This window comes from Thalassophryne amazonica, chromosome 5, assembly GCF_902500255.1.
Source record: "Thalassophryne amazonica chromosome 5, fThaAma1.1, whole genome shotgun sequence".
In the NCBI taxonomy this organism is placed as follows: Eukaryota; Metazoa; Chordata; class Actinopteri; order Batrachoidiformes; family Batrachoididae; genus Thalassophryne; species Thalassophryne amazonica.
Window position 1 is genome coordinate 125592171 of NC_047107.1, and position 17182 is coordinate 125609352.

Consider the following 17182-nt stretch of genomic DNA (forward strand, 5'->3'; position numbering starts at 1 on the left):
ATCTCTTTGTCTGAGAACTTCCTGAGAGACTGACGCTTTGCTTGATCAAATTTTTTTCAAAAACTGAGGCACATCAAAGTGGACACCATTCGGGAAATTCCACTGGTTTTCAGTGAAAATTTTAACGGCTGATGAGAGATTATGGCGTGATGCTGGCGCTTTAAGGACTGCCCACGGAGCGGGACGTCGCACCGCGCTCTGAGGCGCCGTCGTCAGCCTGTTTCGGGCTGAAAACTTCCAAATTTAAGCCTCTGTTGATCCAGGACGTCGTGAGAGAACAGAGAACTTTCAGGAGAGGTCGGGATCAGCAGTTTATCCGGACATTCCACTGTTAAAGGTGATTTTGTAATGAAAGAAAGTGCGGATGGGTCCGCGCATCAGGACACAGCCGGCGTCGCAGGAAAAACACCTCCGTGTTGATAACCATTTGTAAAAACCAGGCAGCTTTTGATGGCTTTCAGTTGAGTGAGTATCTGAGAAATTGTTTAACAGCTGGACATGTTCCAACTTGTCCTTAAGGCTTCCAACGGAGGTGTTTTGCCTGTGCCGCCGCGCTGCACCGGCTGTGTCCCGACGCGCGGACCCATCCGCACTTTCTTTCGTTACAAAATCACCTTTAACAGTGGAATGTCTGGATAAACTGCTGATCCCGACCTCTCCTGAAAGTTCCCTGTTCTCTCACGACATCCTGGGTCAACAGAGGCTTAAATTTGGAAGTTTTCAGCTCGAAACAGGCAGACAGCAGCGGCTCAGAGCGCGTCGCAACGTCCCGCTCCGTGGGCAGTCCTTAAAGCGACAGCATCAATCAATCAATCAATTTTCAATCAATTTTATTTATATAGCGCCAAATCACAACAAACAGTTGCCCCAAGGCGCTTTATATTGTAAGGCAAGGCCATACAATAATTACGTAAAAACCCCAATGGTCAAAACGACCCCCTGTGAGCAAGCACTTGGCGACAGTGGGAAGGAAAAACTCCCTTTTAACAGGAAGAAACCTCCAGCAGAACCAGGCTCAGGGAGGGGCAGTCTTCTGCTGGGACTGGTTGGGGCTGAGAGAGAGAACCAGGAAAAAGACATGCTGTGGAGGGGAGCAGAGATCAATCACTAATGATTAAATGCAGAGTGGTGCATACAGAGCAAAAAGAGAAAGAAACACTCAGTGCATCATGGGAACCCCCCAGCAGTCTAAGTCTATAGCAGCATAACTAAGGGATGGTTCAGGGTCACCTGATCCAGCCCTAACTATAAGCTTTAGCAAAAAGGAAAGTTTTAAGCCTAATCTTAAAAGTAGAGAGGGTGTCTGTCTCCCTGATTCGAATTGGGAGCTGGTTCCACAGGAGAGGAGCCTGAAAGCTGAAGGCTCTGCCTCCCATTCTACTCTTACAAACCCTAGGAACTACAAGTAAGCCTGCAGTCTGAGAGCGAAGCGCTCTATTGGGGTGATATGGTACTATGAGGTCCCTAAGATAAGATGGGACCTGATTATTCAAAACCTTATAAGTAAGAAGAAGAATTTTAAATTCTATTCTAGAATTAACAGGAAGCCAATGAAGAGAGGCCAATATGGGTGAGATATGCTCTCTCCTTCTAGTCCCCGTCAGTATTCTAGCTGCAGCCTTTTGAATTAACTGAAGGCTTTTCAGGGAACTTTTAGGACAACCTGATAATAATGAATTACAATAGTCCAGCCTAGAGGAAATAAATGCATGAATTAGTTTTTCAGCATCACTCTGAGACAAGACCTTTCTAATTTTAGAGATATTGCGTAAATGCAAAAAAGCAGTCTTACATATTTGTTTAATATGCGCTTTGAATGACATATCCTGATCAAAAATGACTCCAAGATTTCTCACAGTATTACTAGAGGTCAGGGTAATGCCATCCAGAGTAAGGATCTGGTTAGACACCATGTTTCTAAGATTTGTGGGGCCAAGTACAATAACTTCAGTTTTATCTGAGTTTAAAAGCAGGAAATTAGAGGTCATCCATGTCCTTATGTCTGTAAGACAATCCTGGAGTTTAGCTAATTGGTGTGTGTCCTCTGGCTTCATGGATAGATAAAGCTGGGTATCATCTGCGTAACAATGAAAATTTAAGCAATGCCGTCTAATACTGCCTAAGGGAAGCATGTATAAAGTGAATAAAATTGGTCCTAGCACAGAACCTTGTGGAACTCCATAATTAACCTTAGTCTGTGAAGAAGATTCCCCATTTACATGAACAAATTGTAATCTATTAGATAAATATTATTCAAACCACCGCAGCGCAGTGCCTTTAATACCTATGGCATGCTCTAATCTCTGTAATAAAATTTTATGGTCAACAGTATCAAAAGCAGCACTGAGGTCTAACAGAACAAGCACAGAGATGAGTCCACTGTCTGAGGCCATAATAAGATCATTTGTAACCTTCACTAATGCTGTTTCTGTACTATGATGAATTCTAAAACCTGACTGAAACTCTTCAAATAGACCATTCCTCTGCAGATGATCAGTTAGCTGTTTTACAACTACCCTTTCAAGAATTTTTGAGAGAAAAGGAAGGTTGGAGATTGGCCTATAATTAGCTAAGATAGCTGGGTCAATGGATGGCTTTTTAAGTAATGGTTTAATTACTGCCACCTTAAAAGCCTGTGGTACATAGCCAACTAATAAAGATAGATTGATCATATTTAAGATCGAAGCATTAAATAATGGTAGGGCTTCCTTGAGCAGCCTGGTAGGAATGGGGCATCACGCCATAATCTCTCATCAGCCGTTAAAATTTTCACCGAAAACCAGTTGAATTTTTCGAATGGTGTCCACTTCGATGTGCCTCTCAGTTTTTGAAAAAAATTTGATCAAGCAAAGCGCCAGTCTTTCAGGAAGTTCTCAGACAAAGAGACTGCGACAGGAGGGGTGGACCACTCCTCACTCAAAGCCAGCCCACAGGCGAATGACGTAACCGACAGGTGTGAAAAAAACTCACATGCTCACGAGGGTTCAAGCTTGTCTGATGTAATCACACATGATTCAAATCCATATAGTTTTTGAAAAAAATAAAAAGGTCCGATACTTTATTGACAGACCTCGTATATGTAGGTGGGTTTGAAAAATTTCAAGTGGTATCACATTTACAAAAAAGTCAATCACTGTGGTCAAGGTCATTGGGTCAAAGGTCTGGAAAAACTGAAGTTTTTCCATTCCAACTAGCACCACATTTGGCGCACATACACATTTTGGATGTGTATTCTCGAACTGCCAAAGTGAGGTAAAATTTGTTGAAGGGTAATAATCATTTGTGTCAAGTTCATTGTGGTTAAAGATCAAAATTGATGTTTTTCACTCTGATTTGCACCAAACTTGCCACACACATGAAGGTGGGTACAGTGATTGCCCAATTGAAGTCAAATTTGTCAGAAGTCAATTAATGGGTCTGAGGTCATGTCTGCAAAACTTTGTAGGTCAACAAAGTTGACCATTTAAAAAAAAAAAACTATGGCAAAGATAAACATAAACATTTGAATTTCAACCCAATTTGGACCAAATGCAGCAAACACAGCACTGACAACACGTGCACGCACGCACACACACACACCAAACGACTTACTCTGAGCCTTCATCCTGCGACTTCCCACCATCCGAAGATGTTTCCGGAAATTTCTACCAATGTGCATAAGACAGGGAGATTCAAGGATTAGGAATCAAAGACAGGAAAGCTCTAACAGGCCAACAACAAAAAGCAAATGTGACAAGATACATCTTATGTTCTCATGGGTGAAAAATGTGACCAGAGGATTCGGGATGAGTGATTAGTCAAAAATCTAAATCTGAAGACCGGATTTTCAAATTGTGAGAGCTGTGATATTAACCATGTGTGTCAAGCTGTAGGACACACAACTGCTCCATGTTTGCTTTGTGGATACTGAACAGCCATTGGCCCTTACAAGATTATGGTCAAGAGTAATTTGTAGTGAATTATGATGCAAGTCAAAATAATGCAAAGTCCTTGTGACCACAAACAAGAATGTAATATTCAATGATTTTTCACTATCTTTCTGGTGTGGCAACTGATCCTGAGACTATAACAAGAGCTGGATTCGATGTGGACCATGAGTGGCTATGAGCTGTTAAATGTGGCTACGAGACGACCACAACATCAAAAATAGTGAAGGAGTTGTTACAAAATGGGCAAGAGCTGCACAATGCAAAGACCTTTGGACGTACTCCTTTGAGCAGGATTTACCACAACTGCACCAGGCTTTTTAAAATTATTGATTTACAGTCCATCTGCAAAGTGTTCACAACGCTATACTTTTTACACATTTTGTTGTATTACAGCCTTATTCAAAATGGAGTAAATTAATTTTTCCCCTCAAAATTCTACTCACAATACCCCATAATGACAACATGAAAACAGTTTTTTTTTTTTGCAAATTTATTTAAAATAAAAAAAAATAAGAAATCACATTTACATAAATACTCACACACTTTGCTCAAGTGCACTGATGCACCTTTGGCAGAAATTACACACTCAAGTCTTCTTTAATATGATGTCACAAGCTTGGTGCACCTATATTTGGGCAGTTTTGTCCATTTCTCTTTGCAGCACCTCTTAAGCTCCATCAGGTTGGATGGGGAGCGCCGGTGCACAGCCATTTTCAGATTTCTCCAGAAATGTTCAATCAGTTTCAGGTCTGGGCTCTGGCTGGGCCACTCAAGGACATTCACAGAGTTGTCCTGAAGCCACTCCTTTGATATTGTGTCTTGGTGAAAGATGAACCGTGCCCCAGTCTGAGGTCAAGAGCACTCTGGAGCAGGTTTTCATCCAGGATGTCTCTGTACATTGCTGCATTCATCTTTCCCTCCACCCTGACTAGTCTCCCAGCTCCTGCTGCTGGAAAATTCCCACAGCATGATGCTGCCACCACCATGATTCACTGTAAGGATGGTGCCTGGTTTCCTCCAAACATGATGCCAAAGAGTTCAATCTTTGGCTCATCAGACCAGAGAATTTTGTTTCTCATGGTCTGAGAGTCCTTCAGGTGCTTTTTGTCAAACTCCAAGTGGGCTGCCATGTGCCTTTTACTAAGGAGTGGCATCCATCTGGCCACTCTACCATACAGGCCTGATTTTGGAGACATGGTTGTCCTTCTGGAAGGTTCTCCTCTCTCCACAGATTCCTCAGTGTTTTTTGAATTTGGAAAGCTTGCGCTTCTTAGAATTAGTCAACCCAGGGAAGTTTGATGACATGAGCAAAGTGTTTCCAGAGGAGGCATTCCAGAGTGTCCTGAAAAGTTATGGCCAATACTTTCATTCAGGGAAATTGAGGTCTAACTTTTCAAGTCCTTATTCAAATCAGGACTTACAGGGTAACAGGGGAAAGGTGTGTGATTTCTTGGTTTTTCTAAAAGAAATGAAGTTGGACAGTGCCTCAGCTGTTATCATTAGTAGCAACAATTGCAGCTATATCTGTGGGTGTAGAAAGGAGCTTCTCCTGTTTAAAAAGGCTGGTCCATCAAGTCTTACACCCGCAACACAAGGAGCCAAGACCATCTAAGTAGCCTAGCTCTGCTGGCCATCGCGAGGACACTGGTCAAGTCGCTGGAAAAGACGCCTATGTGGTACGACAGGGTCACAGACCATTTTCTTGAAAAGGAACAGAGGGAGGAGGAGTTTAAGTATCTCGGGGTCTTGTTCACAAGTCAAATCAAAATCAAATCAATTTTATTTATATAGCGCCAAATCACAACAAACAGTTGCCCCAAGGCGCTTTATATTGTAAGGCAAGGCCATACAATAATTACGGAAAAACCCCAACGGTCAAAACGACCCCCTGTGAGCAAGCACTTGGCAACAGTGGGAAGGAAAAACTCCCTTTTAACAGGAAGAAACCTCCAGCAGAACCAGGCTCAGGGAGGGGCAGTCCTCTGCTGGGACTGGTTGGGGCTGAGGGAGAGAACCAGGAAAAAGACATGCTGTGGAGGGGAGCAGAGATCAATCACTAATGATTAAATGCAGAGTGGTGCATACAGAGCAAAAAGAGAAAGAAAACACTCAGTGCATCATGGAACCCCCAGCAGTCTAAGTCTATAGCAGCATAACTAAGGGATGGTTCAGGGTCACCTGATCCAGCCCTAACTATAAGCTTTAGCAAAAAAGGAACGTTTTAAGCCTAATCTTAAAAGTAGAGAGGGGTGTCTGTCTCCTGATCTGAATTGGGAGCTGGTTCCACAGGAGAGGAGCCTGAAAGCTGAAGGCTCTGCCTCCCATTCTACTCTTACAAACCCTAGGAACTACAAGTAAGCCTGCAGTCTGAGAGCGAAGCGCTCTATTGGGGTGATATGGTACTATGAGGTCCCTAAGATAAGATGGGACCTGATTATTCAAAACCTTATAAGTAAGAAGAAGAATTTTAAATTCTATTCTAGAATTAACAGGAAGCCAATGAAGAGAGGCCAATATGGGTGAGATATGCTCTCTCCTTCTAGTCCCTGTTAGCACTCTAGCAGGTTGGAGCGTGAGATTGACAGACGGATCGGTGCAGCATCTGCAGTGATGTGGTCACTGTATCGGACCATCGTGGTGAAGAGAGAGCTGAGTAGGGGGTCAAAGCTCTTGATTTACCGATCGATCTACGTTCCGATCCTCACCTATGGTCATGAGATTTGGCTCATGACCGAAGGAACGAGATTGCGAGTACAAGCGGCCGAGATGAGTTTCCTCCGCAGGGTGGCTGGGGGCTGCCTTAGAGATAAGGTGAGGAGCTCTGTCACTCGGGAGGAGCTCGGAGTCGAGCTGCTCCTCCACATCGAAAGGAGCCAGTTGAGGTGGCTCGGGCATCTTTTCTGGATGCCCCCTGGACGCCTCGCTGGAGAGGTGTTCCGGGCGCGTCCCATTGGGAGGAGGCCCCGGGGAAGACCCAGGACATGCTGGAGGGACTATGTCTCTCGGCTGGCTTGGGAACGCCTTGGGGTTCCCCCGGAGGAGCTGGGGGAGGTGTGTGTGGATCGGGAGGTCTGGGCGGCTTTGCTTGAGCTGCTGCCCCCGCAACCCGACTCCGGATAAAGCGGAAGAAAATGGATGGATGGATGGATGGAACGGAGGGCAGAATTTACATATAAATAAACTGAGAAATTTTATGAAGTAAGCTGACAATGAGCTTCCCTTCTTTATAAGACCAGCAGCCGCCACTGAAGTTACTAGATCCTGGACAGGTTACCAGTCCATTGCAGGTTACTTCCCCAGCAAAGGCTGGCACCCATATATAGTTACGTAGACTGGGACAATGCAGATGAAGTGTCTTGTTCAAAGACACAGATGGGGAGCACAGCTGGGATTCAAACTCAGGTCAACATATCTGAAGTCCAATTCCTTATCCCACTGAGCTAACTGTTCTGCTAGATAGGCATGCTACAGTTTAGTGTAAATTTATAATCAGTACATGTAAGGTGTAAATGCATATCACTGTAACGTCCACCAATGACTAAATGCCCTGACAAAAGTAACAGGATATAAAAAGCAAAGTACAGTTTTGTTAATGTAACAGGTCATAAAACATTGATCATTTGAATCAATATGACTTTGTTTTGTTACTTTCCAAAGCCCTTTTTAAAACAATATAACATGTTTGGGTCACTTTAAATGTTCATTTAAATGTTTAAATGAAATACTTCGTCACACTTTTGTTGCTGGGACTTGGGACGGTGATCAAGATGGCGCCTGTGTTTGGATTCACCGTCGCTGCTGTCCGCGTACCTGTTGTGTGTGTGTTGTTGACTGTCATCCTGCTGGTCTACGATGGTCTTGCTGCTCGCTGTGTGTATGACCGTCAGGCTGTGCTCAATATCCGAGCTTCTATGGAGAACTATGGGGCTTCATTCTCGTCTTCTTTTGGTGATGAGCTCTTTCGGTGGCCTCAGTTTGTGCCGTTAGCCGGTGATGCTAGCGCCAGTCAGCGCTACAGGAGCTCCCGCGAACACAGACGAAGGCGGGGGAGAAGAGCCGGTGTGCAGGTGAGGCTGAGGCTGTTCTGGAAACGCGGAGTTGTGGGAAAATGTCGTCGATCCCGTTTGATCAACTTGCTTTCTCCAGACGTGTGGATGTACGGCCCATCTCCCTCGCTGGATCATCACCGGCGGCCCTGCTGTCTCCGTCAGGTGTTTACTGATTTTCCCGTGGCTGTGGTGGCCCCCCCGCTGGCGTGTGAAACCTGCAGGCGAAGTGGTTCGTCTCCGCGGGTCCTGTGTGCCTTCCCCTGGCAGTCTGCTGTGGAGAATCCAGCTACAGCTCCTCTCAGGATGGCGCTGTTAAATGCACGCTCCATTGCTAACAAGACTTTCATTTTGAATGATTATATTCGCTCCAAGGACCTGGAATTTTTGTTTCTAACTGAAACCTGGCAGAGGGAAATGGAACACGCCCCCCTCATTGAACTCTGTCCCAAAAATTTCCGATTCTTCAGCTCGCCGCGTTTGTGTGGACGTGGTGGCGGACTTGCTGCGGTCTGTAGGAGCAGCTTTGTGTGTCGACGTGTGAGTTCAGAATCATTTCCATCTTTTGAATAACTGATTTTAAAAGTTGGGAGAACTAATCCTTTTTATTGTGTTTTAATATATCGTCCACCTGGTCAATGCACTTCCTTCCTCAAGGAGTTTAGTGATTTTTTATCTACAACTCTCAAGCTGTCCAGACTTTTAATTGTTGGTGATTTTAATTTCCATGTTGATGATGCTTCTGATAAATTTGCTGCTAAATTCATCAGTCTGATGGAATCTTTCAACTTGATCCAACACGTGTCTGGCCCCACACACAGCAAAGGTCATGTTTTAGATCTTGTTTTTACTCTGGGTCTTAATATTGAGTCTATTTATTCTGAGGATATTTTTATTTCTGATCATGTTTGTATTCTTTTTAATCTGGATTGTCCGTGTGCTCCTCCTGTGATCTGCTCTCGCATTTTTAATCATTTTACTGCAGATGTATTTTCTGCTGCTTTTAACCTTGATGAGTTGTTTAGTTCAGATGACGTTGATATTTTAGTTAATTCTTTTAATCATCATTATCTCTCAATTTTGGACAGAGTGGCTCCTTTTAAAACCAGACACGCCCCTCTGAATAACTCCTCCCCCTGGATGAATGACAGTTTTCGTAGTGTTAAGAGATCATGTCAGAAAGTGGAGCGGTTGTGGAAATCTATAAAGCTCCAGGTCCACCTCCTTCATTTAAAGGAGCTTTTAATCTCTTTTAATAATATGGTGAAAGATGTGAGGGCTGCTTATTTTTCCACTTTAATTTCTAACAGCCGACGGAATCCAAAAATTTTGTTTGACACAATCAGAGACATTGTTACACCTGCATCTCCTGCTGCTATCATTCAGTCAAATGAAGACTGTGACAATTTTTTGTCCTTTTTTTTTTAATCAGCAAAATTTGTGATATCAGGGCAAATATTAATCCCTCTCTTTCTTCTTCTGTTCCCTATCTTACCCGGCCATCAGTTCTGGATAGTTTTAAACCTATATCACTGAAAGAGCTCACTTGTCTGGTGGACAGATTGAAACCTTCCTCCTGCCCACTTGATATCGTCCCGGTTGTCTTATTGATAATAAATAGATCACTGCTCCGCCACTTGCACTCTACAGAAACTGCCCTTCTCAGAGTTTCAAATGATATTTTAATGCGTAGAGATGCAGGTGAATATTCTGTGCTTGTCCTTTTGGATCTCTCTGCAGCTTTTGACACGGTGGATCATGGAGTCTTATTTGAGAGACTAAGGACTTGGGTGGGCATTTCTGGGTCTGCTCTGGACTGGTTTTTGTCTTATCTTTCACACAGGACTTTCACTGTTGCTGCTGGTAAATTTATGGCCTCCTCTGCCATGCTATCCTGTGGTGTGCCTCAGTGTTCTGTTCTGGGACCTATATTGTTTGCGCTATATTTGCTCCCACTTGGTCATGTCTTGAGTAGTTTTAAAGATGTCTCCTACCACTGTTATGCGGATGACATCCAGCTGTACATCTCATTCACTCCTCAAACGGTCTCTAGGGTATCTGCTCTTCAGAACTGTGTTGAGGTTATTGGTGACTGGATGGCGGCCAACTATTTGTCCTTAAATATAGCAAAGACTGAGGTCCTTGTTTGTGCCCCTGACAAGTTTGTTCCCACTGTGGTTGGGAATCTTGGTTCTCTGGCCCCTTTTGTTCGCTCAGCAGTGAGGAACTTGGGTGTTACGTTCGATCACTCCCTCAATTTTGACGCGTATGTTACCTGCCTGGCACAGTCTTGTTTTTTCCATTTGCGCAATATTGCCCGTCTGCGCAGCATTGTGTCTCGGGCGGAGATGGAGATGATCATTCATGCATTTGTGTCATCACGTTTGGATTACTGTAACTCTCTATTTTTTAGCCTTAGCAAGTCCTCTTTGGACCGCTTACAAACGGTTCAGAATGCGGCTGCGAGGCTGCTGACGAGGTCATCAAAGAGGTCACATATAACCCCAATCCTCTCCTCCTTACACTGGCTCCCCATCCATTTCAGACTCCAATTTAAAATTCTAGTACTGACTTTTAGAGCTCTGCATGGTCAAATGCCATCTTATATCACCGAGCTATTACATCCATATGTGACAAGTAGGTCTCTGAGGTCTTCGGACCTGGGCCTATTGGTTGTGCCTAGGACAAGACTGAAGACAGGGGAGACTGTGCTTTCGAGGTGGTGGCACCTAAAATGTGGAATGCATTGCCTTTGGACCTACGCTCCGTGGACTCTGTTGAAACATTTAAAGTGAAGCTAAAGACCCTTTTGTATAGGCTGGCTTTTACCTAGTTTTTATGGTTTTATGTTTCTGCTGTTTTTAATTTCTGTGTTCTTATGTGAAGCACTTTGTGATTTTTATCTTAAAGGTGCTATATAAATAAACCTTACTTACTTACTTAATGGAAAATTATTTAGTATTTATTCATTTTTAATGATTTCTCAACGCACAGATGCAGTATCTTCATGGCCCACCAAGGAGCAGCAGCCCACGCTTTGGGAATCACTCATCTAAAGGGTGCTAATACGGCTGTACACTTTTAATCTAAAGAAAAGCCAACACGACCCTGACACACTTATATGACTTGAATCAAAATAAATAAATACATAGATAAATCCTCTCTTTTCCCAAAACAGCAGGGAAAACAGAAATCCCTCCAGTAAAATCTGGCACAAAACTCCTTCAACTTGCACCAGTCATCTTTAGCTATTCTTATACAGGTCGCTGTTCCAAGGCATTCAAATGTCAGTGTTAACTGTAGGAGTTGTAAAGGCCCTGACAAAAATAGAGAGATGACTCAGAGGAGGGGGGGCTCCATCAGACGGTTTCACACTGAGAGACAACAGCTTTTAAAACCACCAACACTCCCGGCATCACAACTACCGAGCCAAATTCATGCTTGTGTGCACAACTGCAAGTGGATCAGGGCTGCAACCTTCCCAAAAACCTTTGCTTATTCAAACATGGATAATTTATTACACCGTCTGACTTGCACCTTTCTGTTGCTGCATTGTGGAAGCTGAGGTACAGCTTCAGCACGACCCTATAAACACACACGTACCCACACACACACTGCAGGGCACCTGACACCCCTCAGCTTTGCAGGAGAAATGTGAAGTCTCTATATTTGGCAAGTACGTCATGATACATATTTGTGGTAGAGATAATACATTTAAAGACTTAATGGAAAAAAACAAATACCACATTTAAAGTAAAATAGGGTCAAGACAAAGTGACAAATAGTGTAATTTTGACCAAATATGGGGAAAGTGGCAGAAAGACTCCAGGCATTTGTCTCCTCCATACTGGACTACTGCCATATTCTTTGGTTTACCACAGTCCAGCATTAGGGCTCTCCAATTGGTTCAAAATGCTGCTGCTAGAATTTTGACAAGAAGCAGAAGGTTTGACCACATTACAGCCATTTTGATAGATTTTAAGGTTCCGTTACTAACCTATAAAATTATTCATGGACTGGCGCCTCTCCACCTAACTGACCTCATGACATCCTACATACTCTCCCGGGCTCTGCATCCTGAGGACGCAGGACTACTTTGTGTCCCTAAGGTTAAAAAAAGTTTGCAAGTCACAGAACCTTCTGTTATCGTGCACCTGTCCTGTGGAATGATCTCCCTGCAGATTCAGATTCCATAGAGACATTCAAGTCAAGACTAAAGGCACATCTGTTCTCCCTCTCGTATGACTAGCATACTGTTTTAGTATGAAACACTTCCTCTCCTTTTCATTCATATTATTAACAATGGAACAGGTCTCAGTCTCACTGAATCTAAATTCTGGGTCTGTCGGTGAAGCACGGGGCTAGTCAGCTCTCTGCTTCTCTGTTGATTTCCTGCCGGTTAATTAATTTCTTAGGTGCAGTTATCATATTTGCCCATGGGAGCCCCCAGGGCCGATCAGTCCACCCCCCCCCCCTTTTTTTTTGAAGAAAGTTGGATAAGCACCCTCCTGAAATTAAATTAAATTACAAGGAACACATTTAATGAACGAGAAAAGGACAAAAATGTACACAGACAGGTGAGTTATCTGTGATTTTTTTTTTCTGATTAAATCAAATACAGTATTTCCAGCTGACTGAATCTGCTCTTTTTCTCTCTCTTCGAGGCACTGATGAAACCTTTAATGGATGCTGGCCCTGCACCCCAGGATGTCAGACTGACCCCAGGAAGCCCTACACTTTCAAGATTTACCCTCTCAACCACCTAAAGAAACATGAAAGACTGCTTTTAAATTTCAATTAAGGACTCAGTTTATGCTGCTCTTCTGTTTTTGTTTTCTAGCCTAAGCAGTGGGCCACCCCTCTGAGTCTGGTCTGCTTGAGGTTTCTTCCTCATTATCACCAGAGGGAGTTTTTTTTTCTTGCCACTGTCACCTGTGTGTTTGCTCTAGTGGTTGGTAAGGTTAGACCTTATTCGTGTGAAGCGCCTTAAAGCAGTGACATAGTGATTTGGTGCTATATAAATAAAATAAATTGATTTAAAAGTAACTCACTTGTATGTCATCACCTGAAACTGTTTACCCTTCTGGGGGTCTGGGGATTCAATCGGGAAATCCAAATTACCATGATCAGAAAGTCACTCAAAGAATGTCAAAACCAAATTGAATAGTTTTTTGTTTGCTTGTTTTTTTCCTTCTGGCCATGACAGCATTTACAATTATTAAAGGTCAATAACTAGATGTGTTTAGAACTAGTTCTCTCCGGGTAATCCTTGGAGTTCCAGTCATTCCTTGTAAAATGAATGGTAACTTCAGGAGACTCAAATGTAGTGTTTCACTTGCTTCATGAGCGAACATCAGCTACAACATTATGGCCATGTGACATTTCACTGAAAGATGCACCACACAGTCATTCGACACCGAAGATCCCATGAAACAGAACTGGCCAATGGGATGCCCACGTATCACCTGGCTGTGGCAGACAGTTGAAGATTGACAACAGACCGGCTGTCTGCCTGGATGGCTGCCATCCAGGACAGTTCTGCAGTGTTTTGGATGCAGCGTTGGAGCACCGGCACATACTCATAGACATTACCTGACCTGACCAAGTACAGTTTGATTTTGCTTTTACAGAGTGAGCAGCCATGTGATTTTCTGTGAACATTAACCTTATAGGACAAAAACAGTAACAACCACTGAACGTAATTTAACCAAAGAAGCATAAAAATTGCAGAATTTTTTTTTAGAATATCAAAACAGAAAGATGCAAAAGGACAGATGACAGATTCCACAATCTTAGTGTGAGGGTTCAAAGGTTGGCTGCCTTTAGTCCATGAGCCTGAAGACAATTTTGACCTAATCACATACCTTTTTGGAATCTTTATGATCAGTCAAATAATGTGGTATGCTTTTCAATACGATTAGAACGTTATAAAATTCTGATCCCTATGAAATCCTTCTTTGATTTCACAGGGATCCTACTTTCCTTCTTGTTTCTCTGCCTGGCTGCCTATGCCCATGGCGTGATGCACACAAACATGCACAGCAGATTTAACATATGTCATGTTTTAACCTCGAGGAATGTGAAGTCTACTGCCAAGTATTGGCCGAGTCAGACACTGTGGTCAAGTAACAAAGCAGTGATATACACAGCAGTTTTAAACTTCAGTGATCTCCGAGAAACACTGATTAAACATGTCAGGTAGAACTCAGGATGCAGAGCAGCTACACAAAGCAGTCACAAGACCAGAACGCAGGGAGTGGTTTGTCTATAGGATGAAGCTAAATCAGTATACTGATGAGTGAGAGCGGCTTGTAAACCAAACAGAATGTCTCACACACTTATTTGAAATTAAAAATCAAGGCTCTGTTGAATGGATAATGTGTATGTGTGCTACATCAAGATTCTGAATACAATATTCTCATGATCTGATGTTCATACAAAACACTCACCAGGTAAGGTCTCGGTTCGCGGGTCAGACAACTGGTTCATCCCCACCAAAGTAGCCATTTATCTGCCTCAGCAGGTCAGATGCGGGCCTTCCCTTGGCCTTGTCCAGCTGCAGAGGTCCTCAACACTGAGGTACCCATGTGCTGGATCACATTCAGAGAAATGCACCACATGACCAAAATGTCATAGCTTACATTCCCTCAGAGCAAGCGATACTTCTCATCTTCATCTCCCAAAATAGATGAGATGAGATTTATTGTCATTGTCATTACACAAGTGCAACAACAAAATTACGTTTACACTCCAATTACCTCAGACAAAATACAGCAATTAATGCACAATAATTACTAGCTGAACGTAATAATGGCACACATCAGAATTAAAGACAGCACATATACATTTGACATTGTTTATGTACACTAAACTTGAAGCAGTCCGTTATCCAAATTGAGGCAAAGTGGGTGAAGGCTGCAGCAGGAGGGGCCCATGCCACCCAGCTTGGGGAGTTGAAGGCTGCAGCAGTAAAAACTGCGCTGCCTTCGAAGTGGCAGAGAGGAAGCCAGGGTGAGGGGAGTAGAGAGACACAAGGGGGTGGCAGTAATAGGGATGGAGGGAGGGAGACATGCGTCGTGTGCAGATGAGTTAAGTTTATGTCATTTCCTGTCCGTGTGTGTGTAAAGTCTGATGCTGCTAGGCAATAGCAGGCTGGGGGGCGGGGGCAGATAGATGAGAAGGAGGAGCCGAATTCCTTTACCAAGGCCGTAGATCCTTCTGGGGGAAGAGCAGGGCATTTGACCTTCAGGAGTCGATAAGGCTGCCGTGTTGATATTAGGCGGAGAGATACAGAATTCCATTTACTGCACCTCTGACCGTCCAGAGTCCAAATTTATGAAGAATATTCTCCGGTCCTCAGCAGCACATTCCTTTGCAATGCAGCGATATGCTCCAAAATGGTATCCCTTTTGCATTTGAGTTCAACAGTTCACGCAGTCTGAGATTACACAGCATTGCCCAACTCATTAATCATGACGGACAGATGAGGGGACGAGATTCTGGTAGCAGCTGTCTTGCTAATATTCCTGTGGGTCAGGGCAGCGCACAAACCAATCAGCGCCAAACCTCCCACCATAAAACAGAATAGAAATGAATCCTCAACATCTTCCACAGAAAGTGGAGCGAACGATGCCATGCCCCATTTCTGGGTAGGTTCCATCAGGGCACGCAGGGTCCCCCTGCCCTGATTTCCTTGCTGAAAAAAATGGGGTCAATAGCGTTGAGAGACCAGGTGATCAATTCCATAGTTAATCCAAATCTTAATTTGAAGAATTCACAGTCTGATGAAGCTGGGACTTTGAAGGTTGGAGCAGAGATAGAGAACAGAAAGGAGGAGAGGAGAGGGGAGGAATGTGACCATCCTTGCTGGAGTCCCAAGCTGAATCACTTGATAGTAAATCAAGTAGCCACTTGATTTACAGTTATTCCACCACTACCAATGGATCCTCCAAAGAGACATAGTCCCAAAGCCATCTACTTGTTTCCTTTGGTTCTAAATGCTGCTGCCAGATTTTTGACAGGAAGCAGAAAGTTTGACCACATTACACCTATTTTGGCATCTCTTCACTGGCTTCCTGTCCCTGTGAGATCAAATTTTCAGGTTCTGTTAGTAACTGACAAAATTTTTAATGGACTGGCAACTCACTGCCTAGCTGACCTAATTAAACCCTATGTAGGCTCTGCATTCTCAGGGTGCAGGACTACTTTGTGTCCCTAGGATGAATAAAAAGTATGTGGGTCACAGAGCTTTCTCTTATCGTGCCATTGTTCTGTGGAATGATCTCCCTGCATCAGATTCTGTAGAGACTTTCAAGTCCAGACATTTATTTTCCCTTTCGTATGACTAGCATACTGGTATAGTATGTTACTACATTTTTTTTACCCTTTTAAATTCATGTTATTAGGAAACGGAGCGGGTCGAGGCCTCAAATTTTGTAAATTCTGGGTCTTTTAGTGAAGCTTAGGGCTAGTGGCCGGCGATCACCTTAGTATTTCTTTTGTTTTTCTTGTTGCTTAATGCTGATAAATTATACTGTGTTTGTTGTCTTTCTGCCCCCTGATTCTGTTTTTTGTCTCATGTTAAAGGTGTGGCTCCACCCAGAGATGGGAGTGGGTGTTTCTTTGCAAGCCTCCCATCTTGTGCACCAGCATGGACTCCCAAAATCTCCCAAAATTTCCTGTATAATTTCCTGTATTGTCTATTCTAATCCAATTACATTTTTTCCACAAATCTGATTGATTAAATGTGTGAGATTTCAGACCATATAATATCGGGTGAAAGGTCGCAAAATATTTGACCGTTTCACATCTAATGTATTACTCCGCGCCTTAACCAGCCACGCTATGCTGCTATGCAGATGTCAATAATGGCGTTGTTAGCTGAGAGCGAGAGAAAGTCACGTACTGATGACAATGCCGAAATGGATGAATTTAAGATACCATACGAAAGTATTGATGTGGATTCTGATACAGAATTACCGTTTCACATTTGCTGGATTTGATGGATTGTCACATTTGATGGCCCTGACCGCTGTTGGAGAGATGCTGCCTCGACGCTAAGCCTCGCCGACCAAATTACCTACAGAAAAATAAACCGTGCAAACCATGGAATTGGATTACAATGGGAATAATCCCCTTGCGTCTGATGATTTGCGGACATTCTTGCTGGATTACGGTCGCAAATATCTGTTGTACCGGATCCACTAA

The 17182-nt window shown here is 43.4% G+C and overlaps 1 protein-coding gene across 3 annotated transcripts in view; it reads right to left on the reverse strand.

The window, feature by feature from the left end:
- The window catches only part of nsmfb (NMDA receptor synaptonuclear signaling and neuronal migration factor b), a 165500-nt gene that overhangs the window by 69847 nt on the left and 78471 nt on the right, over positions 1-17182 (reverse strand). For all 3 annotated transcript variants that reach the window (XM_034171293.1, XM_034171294.1, XM_034171291.1), the window contains one exon: positions 3592-3644. In XM_034171293.1, coding sequence (XP_034027184.1) covers positions 3592-3644 — 53 coding nt within the window. The remainder of the gene's footprint in view (positions 1-3591; positions 3645-17182) is intronic.